Source organism: Schistocerca americana, chromosome 2 (assembly GCF_021461395.2).
Source record: "Schistocerca americana isolate TAMUIC-IGC-003095 chromosome 2, iqSchAmer2.1, whole genome shotgun sequence".
Lineage (NCBI taxonomy): Eukaryota > Metazoa > Arthropoda > Insecta > Orthoptera > Acrididae > Schistocerca > Schistocerca americana.
This window is the reverse complement of record NC_060120.1, coordinates 953,532,661-953,549,968: the sequence shown is the minus strand read 5'-3', so window position 1 is coordinate 953,549,968 and position 17,308 is coordinate 953,532,661. Positions and strand designations below refer to the sequence as shown.

General features: G+C 37.0%; 1 protein-coding gene across 4 annotated transcripts in view; it reads right to left on the bottom strand.

Moving 5' to 3' along the window:
- Window positions 1-1,510: 1,510 nt before the first annotated feature.
- Window positions 1,511-17,308, bottom strand: part of LOC124596124 (H/ACA ribonucleoprotein complex non-core subunit NAF1) — a 37,956-nt gene continuing 22,158 nt past the window's right edge. For all 4 annotated transcript variants that reach the window (XM_047135142.1, XM_047135144.1, XM_047135141.1 and 1 more), the window contains exons 5-6: window positions 12,941-13,061; window positions 1,511-3,434 (exon numbers count right to left, since the gene is read on the bottom strand). In XM_047135142.1, coding sequence (XP_046991098.1) covers window positions 2,430-3,434; window positions 12,941-13,061 — 1,126 coding nt within the window. In that variant the 3' untranslated portion in view covers window positions 1,511-2,429. The remainder of the gene's footprint in view (window positions 3,435-12,940; window positions 13,062-17,308) is intronic.

Genomic DNA, 17,308 nt, shown 5'->3' with positions numbered 1-17,308 from the left:
CCACGAGTACATCAACTAAATACGGCTACATCCAAACGTATATATACATCTACAGTAATCTGTAATTATTGATACACGTTCAATTACCCGAAAGTTCCTAAATGCAACATATGCTGTACAGTTAAAAGTAAGTCACGCTTGATCAAGGTTTGCGTCACTTTCCTTTTTTAACCAGACCTAAGGTCTGTGAAAGGAAAGAAGAAGATAATAATACTCTTCCACCAAATTAGGATGGTAGCTACTTGCATGCAGATATTTCAGTGAAATGTGCTGCGAAACATTCAGTGAAGATGATGGGATCAGAGCAATGTTACCCGTTGAGGGAGACACCGGGAGCTACTGTGTATAGTTGGTGGCTGAATATGCAGCAAAGTCCATACTTGAGACAATGGAGGTAAGCTCTCATAGACAATCCATATTATTTCCAACACTCCCGATTTCTCCTTTTTATTAAAAGCTGTGCCTTCCCTTACGTCTCTTGAATGCTGTTAAATGTTCCATTGAAGGAGGGTATTGTGCCATTGAAGTGCCCTTCTATGCGCTCTGACAGCTGCAGATATTTTTTGAAATCACCATGGCACAGGTTTCTGGCACACTGGGGGAGGAGGGGGGGGGGGGGGGAGTAGGGTAAAGCAACGCCCTATTCCTTTGGCACCATTCACAATTGAGTCAATAACATCTTAAACCACTCCTTCAATATCCTTCTCTTGACTGGCTTCAAAAGAGGTTTTGGAAATGAAGGAAGCTTGTCAACTGTCTATAGTGGACTGAAAACAGATGGGCAGGTCAATGAAACAAGGCAGGTCAATTACTATCAGAGAAAGAACTCATCTTTTTTATGTGCTAGGTCGAGTTTCGCTGGCTTGTTTCACATTTGAAATATACAACGGTATGAAATGAAGTCACAAATAACATAGGTAATCTGAAGTGGGTGACAATGAATCTTAAGACAAATTTATCTCTCCAAGCCCTGTGCAACCTGTTACTGAACAGAAGATAGTTTGTAAATTTCATGCTATCAGTTCAATTTGTTCAAGCAGATTTATATCCACAATGCAGATGTTGATGAATAGTACTGACAATCTTTCACTTAAACACCAATTTTTCTTGCTGCCACAACAACCTGATACAATATACAAGTTTTGCTCTACGAATTGCAGTCAGAGCTGTCTTCCATTAATAAATGTCTAATGTAATATCTATCAATTAATACACATTTTTATTACTGTAAATAATGGAAGTTAAAGACTGTGCTGCAGGAAAAACAGCCTCGACCGAGTAATTCCAGGGATCGACTTTACTTGGTGAAAGTGCCTGGAAAGTTCCTAGAAAGGTTATTATGGGAAAGTAACTATTGTTTAAATTTAAACTTCTTTGTAAATTTCTCCTTTTATTTCATGGCCTAACTTATATATTTAACTAGTGTGAGAATCAAACTATGGAAAATCCAGTGAGACAATGATACTCTAGACTGGATAGAGGAAAGGACTCAGTTTTTAAACACTGTAAATTGAATTGCAAGTAATCCTCTTTAATAAAGCATCTGCATATTACATACATATTTACAACCAAGTATGTCCACAGTTACATATTTTTGATACAATTCATGAACCTTATAATGATAACATGAAATGTAACTGCATGGGTAAGACCAGTGCCTTCAACATTTACAAGAAATCAACATGATTAATTTTTCAGTCTTTCATCAGCAGCCAGGAAGATAAAAGCTCATTTTACTGACACACAATAGTTAGTTTGTACTATCTGTACAATTAAAGTACATTTGTTTTAAATAGAGCCTGAAAAATATATGACCGCAAAGTTACAATCTAAATTTTGATAATTTAATGTGATTTTTTTAATTAGGAACAAATACATTTGGCTATCTTAACAGGTACTTAGAATTAACAGTGTACAATACATGAGAAAATAATGACTGTTTCAATCTCATGAAATGAATTCTGCTATTTATAATATTTCCCTTATTTTCTGTTACACAAAACAAAGACTGCAGAACCAGTTAGAATGCCACAGTATATTATGAATGAGAGACAGCAAACTGACTACCAAATTGCAGTTGTGGTTCTTCATTAAACTACTTCTGGTTCGAACGAAACAGACAAATGACACTTCTGATATCTTGTATAAATTTATCTGTTAATATTAATGAACATGGTGCATAATATTTCATCAGATAAACAGTTAAATTGACATCTTCACAACAAAAAAACATGCAAGACCAACAGATAAAAAAGTCTGGAATAAAGACTCCAAATACTTCAGCTTACTGATAAGCTGAAAATGCACACAATTACGCAGATAACAGAGCACAACAAAAATCTCTACACAATATAAACTAAATTCAAAATAAAAATACATTGTAACTTGGCACTTTGTGTGGAAATAAACCAATAATTAGTAATAGGAAACTACATTCCATAACTGTAATTAGTTTGGTTTTGTTGTATCTGTTGAGGAGGGTACTGAGAAACAGCTTCTGCTGCTGCTGGTGGTGGTGGGGGTGGTGGTGGCAGCAGCCAAGGGGAAAGTACTGGAGGGGGTGTTTGGTACATAGGCCTTGTAGGGCAAGCTTGTGTATTTGAGAACGCTACAGGATTTCCGAATGTTGTGCTGCCAAACTGGTATGACAGGGGGCTGTTCACAGGGGGTGGTGGTTTTGTTGTGTCTGGTCTTACAAAAGCATTTGGTGGTTGCAATGTAGGAAAAACCGAGGGCATTGATTCGCTTCTGTTCAGAGGTGGAGGTGTAGGAGGTGTGTGAGTGCTACCATGATGGACACCACTTGCAGCTGTTAAGTGCAACCCTTGTGGAACAGATCCACAACGACCGAGATTAGACTGAGCCATATGACTGGGCTCAGGAAATAAACGAATACCAGTATCGACATTACAAGGGGACTGTGGAACTGGTGGTGGTGGCATGCTACTATCAAAAATGGGCTGTTGGTTCTGGGAATTCTGGATAAGGGTTGTTGGGAATGGAACGAAAGGTGGTGGAGGGCTTTGCATGTACTTTGGCATGCTAAAGGTTGGTGGCCTAACAAAACTAGATGGATGTGGTTGGATATTTGGCGACTGCAGATGCAGGTGAATATTTGGAGACTGCATAGGAGCATGATGATGTGCATTGCCCCAGGTCTTGCACTGGGGCTTCACCTGACCAGGACCTGGCCCCCATGGCCTAAAGTTATTTTGAAATCCTGGACGAACCCCATCCACTGATCCTTGGAACTTTCCAGGCCTCTGTATTTGATGATGTGCTGCTGAAGCTTGTGAAATGGAAGCTGTTGTAGGTTGTTGTGTCTTGAAGGGACGATTCCAATGCTTCTCAGACATCCTTAGATTACGAGCATTCATTCTTTGTTCGTATGTTTGATGTTTCCTATTAAGTTTCTCATCTGGTTCACCTTTCTCCTGTATAAAAAATGTATTATTAACACAGTATAAGTGTACCTGTATTAAGCCTGTAACTGAGAACACCTGAATTAATATAATTTGGAAAACAGAAACATACAGGTTCTTCTGCCAATCAATATGTTTATTTACAGCCATTAAAGCACATGTAGGAAACTAATGCTCTTCATTAATAGCAGATCAACATTTTTTGCCGAACTAACACTAACAACATACACAGGAAATCACTGTATCCATGTATACAACTTTACTTTTTTACTTGTTACAAATATCAATTTTTTTCCTCTATAAGGGGACTTATGAAATGGTGATCTCCTTTCTGATTCATAAATTATGAACTAAACTTATGTGACCCAGGAGCTGCTTCCTGAATTGTGATAATGTTACCCCTGACTGGAATGTGACAATATGGGTGCGATTTGGTGAAATCAAGAATATGAATGCAAAATAAATGTTGTCATAAAAGATTGATGTGTAGCACAGTCCAAGGTTTATGTTTGCCCCATACTTAAGGCACTCTGTTATGAATAATTAAAAGTACAAGGTAAAGTCAGAAAGACTTTTATAATACACGGTGCACTAATCTACAGTAAATATTTGGGTGCTAATTACCTGTATAAAATGTGTATCAATTACATAATTTGCAGCCTGGGGGATGGATGATAGCTATTATATGTAGCTCACTAGCTTCCTTTACAGCCGTTTAGAAGACATCACTTTAAACAGATTTAATTGCCAAACATCTCTCTAATTAGAAACCTCTGCTAACTTTCACTCACATACTCAAACTGATATCCCAACTCCCTTTTGTAACCATCAGACCATTGCCATATCAACATTTCTCCACTGCTTTCTGTAGAAAATTTAAAACAAGTAGCTCAATGCTTTTCTATGCCTAACACTGCATTTCCTCGTTTTCTTGTAACACTTTCTTTTAAAATGTTCTTAGTCATCACATATAATTAATTCCAGCCATCACACAGGTGAAAAACACTTCTGCCAAAATAGTGGTTACAAAAATGTTTCAAAAATATAGAGTTATCAAACACTAAAATTTGCTTTAAAAATATCAAGGCAGGAATGAAAAGAGAAAGATGAACTACTGCAAGTAATGTACTTTGAAATATTAAGATTATTGCTGGTTTCAATTTCCCTTTTCATAAACACACTAAGAAAAAGGGATTAAAAAACACCTCTTAATTCTGGCAAACAGTGATCTTTACACAATAACAGAAAAATAACTAACTCAGTCCAAATACAACCATATCGGGTCATTCCATGTCAAGTCACCCAGGCCTTGACACCAACCATGTCAGATTTTGATGAAACTTGGTACAATTACTTCTTTTATCACCTTGAAAGCACTTGTAAAATTTTTTTGCTCTATCTCTTATAGTTTTTTTTATAAATTTTTAAAGTTTTTAGATTTGGCTTTGTTTCAGCAGTTGGAAATTGTAACTTAAACGTGTCCTCACAACTAAAAAAATTTGTATATTAAAAAATACTCAAGATATCAGTATGAAATTTTGGAATAAGTTTGTGTATTATATCTAAATGTTAAAAAAATTACCATAAAGATATATTAAATTCTTCCAAATGAAAAAAATTTATAAGTTTTTTATTTTTTTAGCTAACGGATGTTTAGTTTTACAAAAACTGCAATATCTAAAGTCTCAGACCTGATAGAAAGCTCAAATTTGTTTTAAAATACTCTTAATTGTATAGGCTATTAGATAAAAGAAAAATTATGTTGGCTTTTTAACCTGTTTAATAGTTATCTAATTTTTAAAATAATAATTATATTTTAAAAATAAAAAATGCCAAGTGACTTAGACACCGAAAATAAGTTTTCGTCTTCTTGGAGTAACAATGTACACTTGGATTTTGTATTGTTACTCCTGTGTTTTGAAGTAAAAAGTTATTAAAGTGTTAAATAGTGCTTGGATAGTATTTTATTAAGTTTATTCGAACTCTCAGTAAGTACTGTTGCTTAGTTTACAGAGATTCTTTTCCAATATCCTACAAAAGTAACCAGAACAGTAATCAGACCAAAAGTGAAATCAGTATGTCAGATATTCAAACCTGTAGTGTAGGGTTATATAAAAAATCTGACTGTTTCCAAACAACCTACACACCTTTTGTGAGGAAAAATTAAGAGTTGAAGTCAATGAAAGTGAAACAGATGATGAAGTCATGGTTGAATTAGAATCATTGGAATCCAGAAATGAATCCCTCGTACAAACAAACATTGCTCTTGATTATTTAGGTTTAACACCGATAAAGCTTCATGGCTTGTCAGAACAAAGTAAAGGGTCTTATTTTAAAAGGAAGGTTAGCAGTATTGAAAAGACTGCAAAAAAGGCGGTTTCAAAAGCATTAAAATATGATGCACCAAGTTCTGATGATGACGAAGAAGATACAAGTGTGATTGAGAAAGCAAAGGATATTGATGTAATGATTTCTCTTATGAAAGAGAAGATTTCATCTGTTGGGAGGTCTAGAAAAATCTAGATTCTGACCTTGGCTCCAGATTCTTGGACTCGAAATAAAGTGATGAAAGAATTTAATGTAAGTGAGTACATGGTGCGACTAGCTAGAAAGCTAAAACCTGAAAATGGTATTTTGGAAACTCCTGGTCCAAAAAAAGGTAAAACTCTTTCTGAAAATACTGTAAGACTTGTAACAGATTTTTATGAAAAGGATGAAAGTTCCAGAGTGCTACCTGGAACAAAAGACAAAGCAAGTGTTCAAAAAAATGTGTACATGCAAAAAAGACTCATTTTGTGTAACTTGAGAGAACTCTATTATTCTTTCAAATGGGAGAATCCTGAGGTAGAAGTAGGATTTTCAAAATTTTGTTTCTTGAGACCTAAATGGTGTATCCTTGCTGGTGCTGCAGGCACACACACTGTATGTGTATGCAGTATCCAGCAGAATGTTAAACTATTACTGGATGCTGTGAAAATTGAAGAATCTTATAAAGACCTAATTAAGATGCTTGTGTGCAACACAGAAAACCAAAACTGCATGCTACATCATTGCAACAGCTGTCCTGCAAATACAGCACTAACAGAGTGCTTAACTGAAAAACTAAGTGAAGATTATGATTTAGAAGAAAAAATTGTAATCAGTCAGTGGGTTAACACAGACGGGGCAGAAATGATCAAACAGTCTATCAGTGTTGAAGACTACATTTCTTTATTGGTTAGGTCATTGGAAAAACTCACCCCACACTCGTTTATAGCAAAATCCCAATCAGCAGCCTTTAAAAGATTAAAAGACCCACCACCCAAAACAGCAATTATTGTGATGGATTTCAGTGAAAATTATTCCTTTGTTATACAAAATGACATCCAAAGTTACCACTGGAATAGAGGTGGTTGTACTCTACACCCAGTTGGAGTTTTTCTAAGAAATGAGGAAAACAATGTTTTTGTTTCCAACCACTGTTTTATTAGTGATGACCAAGAACATGACACTGGTTTTGTTAACTTTGTACAAAAAGAAATTACAAAGTGGCTGTCATTACATCATACTGACATTGATACAGTTCACTACTTTACAGATGGTTGTGCTGGGCAGTACAAAAATAGAAACAATTTTAAAAATTTGACTGAACACTTGAGAGACTTTAATTTGAAGGCCCAACACTTTTTTTTTGCAACAAGTCACGGGAAGTCAATTTGTGATGGCCTAGGAGGAACTATTAAAAGAATTTTAAGGAAAGCCAGTGTACAGATTTCAGACAAAGAACAAATAATGACAGCAATCGATGTGTATAAGTTTTGTGAAAAAATATTGAAAACATTCATTTTTACTTTATTGACAAAAAAGAAGCTGATTTGCTACGGTTAAAACTAGAAAAACGTTTTTCAGCAACCTGAACCATTCCTGGAACTAGAAGTTTTCATAACTTCAAACCACTTCCAACAAACAACCTTGAAATTAGATGGACTACAGATAGTGTAAAACCCTCCTTAGTCTTTTCTTTCCATTCATCTTCTGATTGGGTTCGTGTTGAACCACCCATAAATTGCTATGTGGCTGCAAATTATGATGGTAACTGGTACTTTGGACTGGTAAAAACAATATTCAATGATGAAGAAGATGCAGAAATTCTATTTCTACATCCTTCAGGACCCGCTGCATCATTTTATTGGCCTGAAAGAGAAGATTCCTGCATAGTGCCTTTGGAGCACATATTCTGTGTAGTAGACGCACCTCAATCAAGCAGCACTGGGAGAATGTATTACTTCAAAAAAGACTGTATCAAAAGAACTGAAAGCTCTTGGATGAAGTGGAAAAACAAGTTGAATCAGCATTAATGTGTATTAAAAAGACAAAATTACTCAAAAAATTCAATGTTTCAAGCAATCAGTTGGGTTATACATAAGTGTCGTAAGTACAATATCTTTGTACATAATTCTAATGTAATCTACTATAATTAATAAACATGTTAAAAAGCCATCATTATTTTTGTTTTATCAAGTAGCCTATATGTTTAAGAGTAAATTAAAACAAATTTGAGCATTCTATCAGGTCTGAGACTCGAGATATTGCAATTCTTATAAAACAAAACATCCGTTAAAAAAAAGAAAAAAATACATATATATATATATTTTTCATAGAAAATATTAATATATTTTAATAGCATCATTTTTATCTTCAAATATGTATAATAAATAAACTTGCTGCAAAAATTCATGATGTTATCTAAAAGAGTTTTTAAGATAAGCAAATTTAAAGTTTTGAATACAAATTAAACTGACCGTTTCCGAAGGTTCAGAAAACGCAAAACATAAAAACTTTAAAAATTTATAAAAATAAAACTGTAAGAGATACAGCAAAAAAAATTTGCAGGTGTTGTCAGGATGGTATTAGAACCATTTGAGCCAAATTTCATGAAAATATAAGGAGGTGGGTGTAAAATTTATTTTTTATTGGGTGATTTGATATGGAATGACCCTATCAAAACACAGCCTCGGGAAGTCAACCATGGATTCAAGAATCTATTTAGGTCATCTTATTTGCATTATTCAGACAAAGTACACATTAGGCATTCAGTTTTCTTGCTGGCCATAACCTACAATCAGTCTATTCATTTATGCAGAGACTGATCTTCACATGTCCATACATGCTAAGCCTCTAAATGAGCACTGGCATCCACACAACTAACAATATGGGACCAAACTTCTGAGGCTATCAGTCCCTAAGCTTACAAATTACTTAAGCTAACTTAAGTTAACTTACACTAAGGTCAACACACACACACACACACACACACACACACACACACACACACACACCCATGCCCGAGGGAGAATTCGAACCTCTGATGGGGGAAGCCATGCGGACCGTGACAAGACACCTCAGACCGCTCGGCTACCTCGCACGGACAAGTTTCATTTGTTCGCATCATTACACTACAGATCTTTAGTGCTTACACATATGGAAATTACTTTGTAAAAGCACTCAAAATTTAAGTATCTAAAGCTACCTTAATCATCCATGTTTGACAAACACACACACCTTCCAGTCTTTATGAAAAGTCCATGACAAGGTTGTTTCCTTAACAGTCTAGGTAGTAAACACATTAATTCAAAGGTGACTGGTTTAGATCGTTGCACGATCATCTTCAGACCTAGCCATTTTGATGGACAATAGTTGTGTATGGAGCAGGAACCTCAGAATGACAGGGTAGCAGTTGATTACCATCATTCTGAGGTTCCTGCTACACGCACAGTCATTGTCCATCAAAATGGCTAGGTCTGAAGATTATCATGTAACGAATGAAATTGGTCACTCTGAATAAGTGTGTTTGTGATCTAGACTGCTGTTATTATTTTTGAAGATTATAATAGGATTGCTGACAACTTCAATAAAGTTTTCAAAACACATTAAATTGCCCAAAATCTTAAGAGATTCAGAGAAGTTTGTGTATAGGCACTGTCCTATTGAAAGAGCACATTTCCATCTCTTAAGAAAAGCAACATAATGGGCCAGATGATTGCCCAGATTAATTCTGCACTGTTTGGTACACCCTAAACACAATAAATATAAAATCATGTTAGCCCCACAGCATTATTCCCAGAGTCAGTCTTGCATACCACAGCTTGATGTGATCTTTTAGTTTGCGTTCTCCTGGTCGAAATATCCCCAAGCCCAATATGGCAATTGCACTCTGTTCTATACAAAACTTTATAGCACCAATTATTTCAGAAGCATCTTGTTACAGCATTGGAAGAGCACTGTAAGGTGATGGTCCTTTTGTAGTCAGTGTGTCTGGCTGCTTTGCAGAGGACTGGATTCCACTCCTGGTACTGTTTGGGATTTTTTTCCTTTCCTGGAACGAGGTGCAATGTGCCTCCTAGAGCCAGTGCTCTGGCATTCAACATCATTATAATTACAATCAGCAGCAGCATCCTCTACACTCTCCAGTTTTGTTGTTGCTTATTCCACTCACTGTCTCAACATCACCTTCATTTCAAGGTGGCAATAACACCAGTAACTTTTTTGACCACAACTTTTCTTGAATCTTTAAGCCTTCTGCAAAAGATGTGTACTGAGCACTGAAAAATATGAACTTTTATCACAATGTCTTCCACTGAATTGACCTAATTCACCATGTTGGTGCAGAAGTGCGTGAGGTAGCAGTGCAAAATTCAATGCAATTAAACAATTGTTGAAGAGTATATAACAGCACAAGAACTAGATGGAGAAAGACATCACACTTGTCCTTTTCAAGGTAATCATCCAAGCATTTGCCTTTAAATTGTTAGGGAAACCACAGAAAACAATGTGGATAGCCATTGTCTAAATCCAGGTTTGGTGTCTTACCACTACGAAACCAACAAAAGGAAACTTAAAGGGCTAAACAGAGGCACTGTCCTGTTGAAAAAATATCTTCAACAGTAACTTTTTAATAATTTACTATAAAATTAATGCAATTAAAAAGAAACAATTCTGATCTACAATAATATTCCTGCACTTCTAGGTAATCTAAATATCACACAAAATCAATCAAAAAATGACTCCAGCTGATGGAACAGTATCCCCTTTCTCAGGTAGATGTTCACAATGAGAAATTGTCTGTTCTGATTGTTCTTGCTCTCAGGTTGTAAGAAATACAACCAAATTTCATTAAATACAGTTCGCTGAAATTGCCTTCAATATGTCTAAATGATACCACAAATTTGATTGGTTGGTTGATTCAGGGAAGGGGTCCAAACAGCAAGGTCATCAGTCTCATTGGATTAGGGAAGGACGGGGAAGGAAGTCTGCTGTGGCCTGGCAAACGAACTATCCCGACATTTGCCTGATGCGATTTAGGGAAATCACGGAAAACCTAAATCAGGACGGCCAGACACAGGTTCGAATTTTATCACATAATTATAGTTTCAGTCACTATTGTGCATTATGGTACCCCTTTAATCAACATGTCCTCATACTAAGAGTCCTCTGTTTCTGCGAGGGGGGAGAGAAAAATATATGCTGCACCCATGTCCTCCAACTAATGTGTTCTAGATATGATTGGACACTGACACCTGACTCGTACTGATCACTAGGTAACATTAACAACACCATTCTCCAATACCATTGATTGGATGGCCATAGAGAACAAACTGCATTCAGACACATTCCTGGGCAAAGCAAAATGTCAAATTCCATCTGACATACCAAATAGTTCCTTGGAACACACTATCTCGAAACAGCAATGTCTCGAGATAATTCAAAAGTACAGCTACCAAACATTCAAGTCAAATGTACAGTTCCACAGAAATTATAGTTTCAATAATAGCTAGCCCCATTTTTTCTTCCGAATAATACATTCTGTAATTAGCTATTACATCAACAATGTTGTTACCAAACATGTCTGAACTATACTAAAACAAACTCTCCTTCAAAAACCAGACTGGGCAATAGCATTTACCAGCCATTAAAGGGAACCTTAGCATGATTTCCTTCAGTTGACCCTTAGGTATCACAACGTCACCCAAAAAAAATTACAACTGAAAAAATCTTAATTCAATATTCTACAGGTCACAAATCAGTCATGCACATGCCACTTTGTCATACACATCAAATATTGATAGCTGCAGCACTGCTTTGCATATCTTTGGCCATTGCCTAGGAACGAGACCATACTATCCACGAGGTGGCAGGCTGGTAAATGGTCATGCTGTGATTTAAGGCTGTGCGCTCACTGGTTTGGGCAGGCAATTGAACTGTCTGACTAGAGGCACTCAGTACTGCTGGTGAGTCATGTTAGCCGCAGTGGTTTTTCCTTGGCTGTGCACAGCTGAGTGCGAAGGAAGTGATTGGCCTGCCTCGTGTTTGTTGCAGTCAGCACCTTACATTTTTGCGGCACTAACCACAGCATAGAATTATTTTCTCAAAGCAGTGCAAATGTTACCTAGGAGCATCGAGTTTGGCATTATCTGAAGATTTCTGCCAATTCCCCAAAGTGTCTTGCTTTCTAGCTTCTTTGTAATGTGTGCCTTGCGCTATCAGGCCATATGTGGAGCTGCTTAAGCTGTTAAATATTTTTCTGCTATACCTGTTGGAACCACACACGGCAAGTCAGTGTGGCTGTGCAAGAAATTAAATGTCCGGTTAAGCACACCAAATGATCAGCTATCATGATTTATGCGACATCTGATGCTTATTTGTGTGATGTGTCCATCTAGTAGCCACTTGCATTTAATTTTTATGCTTAAATCTTCTGTAAAGTGCACCATGCCTACAATCATTATACCTTACAGTAGGTTTGTTGCTTGATGTGTAGCATATGTCTTTTTCTTAGTGTCTTGTTCTGTTATTTAATGTCTGTCAGCAGTAACCTAGTGGGCAGCTGCCAATTTGTATTTCAGGAACACTGCCAAGCTGCTTTCAGCCTGATTCAAGAATTAATTTCCAATCGGGTCACGTATTACAACTCTCATTTTCAATTCTTTGCAACTATCGTGTTTGTTCTTGGTTTCTTCCTTTCTTTCTTTTAAGGTTTCTTATTATATTATTTACATAATTCTAAGTTCCTTAACTTGCTTTGACTCATTTTTTCTGCAAATCCCATCTTTTTCTTGTGCTTTTTTCCTGTAATAATGAGCTACTAAATTCCTGAACATGTATAACTCGTGTGTTACTATGTTTTACCTTACCTGGTAACTATTTTTACAAACTTTTCCTTTATCACTTCTTGAAATTTTTATCTTTTACCTCTAACACATTTATTTTTCATAAGACAATATACACTGTTCAACAAACTGGAAATTCAGCACTTAATTATGGATACTACTAATGTAGCAAACACTCTTAGATTTAGTGTGTGGAACTTCATGAAGCAAAATCATAATTTGTACCTCTTATGCTTATTATGACTATCGCTATTTCAATTTGCAATCAATTACCTTGTTATCCTAATATATAGAAAAAAGTATTTTCCACATCAGAGCAAAGTTTACCACACAAATATTTCCAACTTTGCAACAATCAACTTTTTTACCTACCTGGTTCCTTTGCTCTTTTGCCATTCTTCTAGCCTTCCTTTCCTCTTCATCATCTGAATACTCCATAACATTTGGAGGTGGTTCATTGTTATGTTCCCATGAAGCGTCACAACCCTTTTGCCTGTAAATTTTATGTTCGCTGTTACTTCACTACATGCACTATATAATTGTGACAATAGAAATTTGAACATGTAAACAGTAACTGAAGGTAAGCAACCACTTACCTGTGTGTGCCACTCCTCATTCACCTGCAGACAAGTGCTTGCCTGTCCTCAATTTTTACAAATTATGCAACTCACGCATAAAAATGCAAAGCTTTCATGTTGTCTAACAAACATTAACCAAAAAAATCCAAAGTTGTATAACTGATGGTGTCAATACAGAACTGCCTTGTAAATCTGTATGTCATTATATTTCTTTTGATCTAATTACCACTTGAAGCAGTTGTAGATATGACAATGTACTTAGCAAAAATTACATACAAAAAACATCTGGAGTCTAAATTTGAGAAATGGTGTCACACTGTGCAACTTCAACCATGCTACCTCAACAGCCTGCAAGGGAAACTACACCAAAACGGTAAGTTTTAGGCTACAAATCAGGTAGTAGGCCAGTGTTACTTTAACAGGTATGAAAGCGAAGTTCATAATTTGACAATTCTGATTACAGCACATGAAAAGTTAGGGAATATGTTCTTATGTGCATATTTCCTGAAATACTTGTTAATTCACTGATAACGAAATTAAGAAGTCTTCCCATTTGTTGTTCCAAGTAAAATAACTTCTCAGCCAAAATTAGTAAGAAAACTTAGTGGTTATGTCATTGAGTTACATACCCACATTCTATGGTGTACCTTTTATTGCTGTGAAATATAATGAAGTAACTATTTTGTAAGTGTTTAAGTTGTTGTAACTATTAGCACTGTAATAATAAAAGCAGTAATTTTAAGATTTTCTGTGAAGATACTCTTCAACAGAATAGGAGTAGTTAACCAAAAGGGAGTTCTTTCATTCTGGCAAACCGTATTACCTACAGGACACTTAGTACGTTTTAGCAGGGTACTGATATACAGGGTGTTCCTTTTATCTGATGACCCCTACCTGGGTATTGCAGGCCAGCCATGGAAGCCGCACCAGCCGGTCGAATGGGTCCCATGGGACGCGCCTTGTTGGCCAGTGTCATTCAACCGGTGAAACAGGCATCAAAAGTGTAACAGTGAAATTTGCGAACACAATAATGGCACGAGCAAATTATTCAACTCTACAACGAGTGCTCATTTATGATTCGTATGTGCATACTGAGTCCGCTCGTACTGTCCGGAGATTGTTTGAACAGAAATTTCGAGGTGTTGAAGTTACGAGTCATGAGGCAGTTCATAAACTAGTGAATAAATTGTGTGGAATGGGAAGTGTTGAAGACAAGCAGCATAAATGATGACGTACAGTGCTCACAGAATCTCATCTTGATGAAATTGCATACTGCCTGGAAAATTCCCCTATAAAGTCTCTTAGACATTTTTCGCAGCAAACAAATACTGTGCACCTCTATACAAAGAGATGCTAAGCTGCTTGGGGTAAGGCCCTATGAAGTATCATTAATACAATAACTTTGACCTGGTGATCCTGCACACACAGTTAAGTTTTGCAAATTGGTTTAAAGCAAGTACATGGTGAAATGGATCCTTATCTCATTCTGTTTTCAAACAAAGCTTGGTTTCATTCACACGGGTATGTTAATTTCCAGAACTGTCAACACTGGAGCACAGATAGACCTGTTGTGTTTTGTGAAGAATGCCTTCACAATCAGAAAATAGGGGTGTGGTGTGCAGTTATTGGTGACAGAATAGGCCCATTTTATTTTTAATGACATAGTTACTAGTGAAAGATGCATGCCAAACACTTTGCAACCATTTTTAATGAACTGAGTGACAGAGAATGAAGCTTCACATTCTTTCAACAGGATTTGGCAAGGACTCACGTGGTCAATGTTTCTTTGCAGAGAATTCATGGTGTGTTTGATGAAAGGGTTGTAAAAATATCTGGACCCTTGAGGTCCTGATTTAAGTCCAGACAATTTTTATTTGTGGAAAGTACTGAAGGACAAAGTGTACACAACAAATCTTCACATGGTAGAGGAACTCAAGGACAATATCCACAAATCAATTAATCCAACATCTCAGAGAGAATTACATCATGTAATTGATAATTTCTTGAGAAGATTCAGAAATGCATGAAAAATAATGGCAGGCAGTTCCAGCATCTCCTTGTGTGACATGGGTGAGTACAAAATTTATTTGGTTATATTTTAAATGTAGTCATGTCGTACTGCAGCAGCAGACGGGTGACACGGCATCTGATTGCTGGGCAAAGGAGAGCTCGCTGCTCGCATCTACTGCACTGCACAGTGGTTATCAGATAAATGGAACACCCAGTACATTGCCTGACAAAAAAGTGAAGCACCCAGAAGACAATCGGGTGCCTACATAACTTCATATACATTGATAGGCATGAACATGATTCAAGTTGCAATATTGTGTGACATAATGGTCACCAGATTGTATTATCGTTTTCTGTGTTTAGTGTTAATAGACCTGGTATGGTATGTAAGATGCAGGAAAAGCATCAGATGCTGAGTGATCACTGAGATATATGAAGATGCTGCATGCTCCTGAAGGACAGGATTACTAGCACCTGGCAGTCTACGTTCGAACAGCTCATTGAATTGTGCAATATCCAGATTTGTGGGGCATTCGGACATGAGAGTGGCATTACACTTAACTGCACGGGAAAATGTGAGGGCAAACATACTAATCGTTGAGGTTCCAGTCGAACACGTTTGCTCCCCTGCAAGGGAGGATCATTGTATGGGGCACCAAGGATATCATAATTATTTCACACCTACGCCTGTAATCCGAGAATAAATAATGGATCCCTGCAACATTATGTGTCTCCCTGCACCATTTTTTGGAGACTATCAGCAGCTGGACACGGGAATTACCGTCCCATGTGTTGGCTGCCTTTAACACAACAACACAAACAGCTTCATTTGGAGTGGGGCCATGAGCAGGAAGCTCAAACTGCTGATGAATGGCACCACTGTGTTCAGTGTCTAATTGCTGTTTCTCAGAACCCCAGATGACCACTGTCATCGAGTACAGCAGTGAACTGGGAGATGTCCCATTCTCCTGATGTTTTAGAGAGGCACAGCAGTGTTACTCCTGGGCATCATGGTATGGGGAGCCATTGGGTAAAAGTTCAGGTCAGCTGTAATTGAGGAAAATAATGGCACAACTGTATACCACTAACATTCTGCGTCCTCATGTGTTACCTCTCATGTGGCAGTATTATGGTGCTGTTTTTCAACAGGACAATACTCATTCACACACAACACTTCTTTGTGAAGTGCCAGAGAGATGGCTATTCCCATGGCCAGCAAGATCCCCAGATCCGTCCCCAAAAGAACAAACGTGGGACCACCTCGGATGTCAACTCTGTCAGTGCCAGTACACAGGATGATATGAACCAGTTACAAGAGTTGTGGGCCAGTTTTCAGCAGGACAGGATACAATAACTATATGATGTCCTTCACAACCAGGCCAGTGCATGTGTATAGATCAGAGAAGGTGCAACATTATACTGACAAGTACGCCGGTACTGCCAAGTTCGTTGTAAATTTTGCTATTCTATAATCACTGAAATACAGTCACCTACCCTTCTAACCAGTGAAGTTTAATTTCACTTCTTCTTCCCCTTCTGGGTTGTTCACTTTTTTTGTCTGGGTGCTTTACTTGTTTGTCATACAGTGTATATGTGGACTTGTGCATTAGGTTACATTCTGTTTCAATGTTAAACCCACGAAGTCTTGGCAAACATTTTGGTCCTCATATTATATTCATGGTTTTCATTACTTTTTGAAGAAAGGGAAATAGAGCTAATGACAAAAGACATTAACGAATACAGCTATTATGCAACAGTTATCAAACTCTGAAATTTCTTGAAGTGGTTGTCCTAGAAGTAATGCAATGCGCAATTCTTGTAACATGTATTCTAAATATATTATCCCTGTAAGCCTTATCTCTTCATATATGACTAACTCATCAGGCACTGGATAAAGACAGAACAACTAATTTTATTTATTTATTTTCATATCATCTATTAACCTTAAACAAGCATACTGTTAATGTAACTGAACAAAGGTTAGCTAAAGCTGAAACCCCGCACCAACCAGCCGAAGCATTGTCCTCTGCCTGAAATCATTTAGATGTGGTATGAACACAGATACTTCATTACTTCTGGGCTAAACGAATTAAGGGTTTTGGCTACCTATAATCCCAAAATCTAACCACTGCTACTAGTAGTTCATAGTACA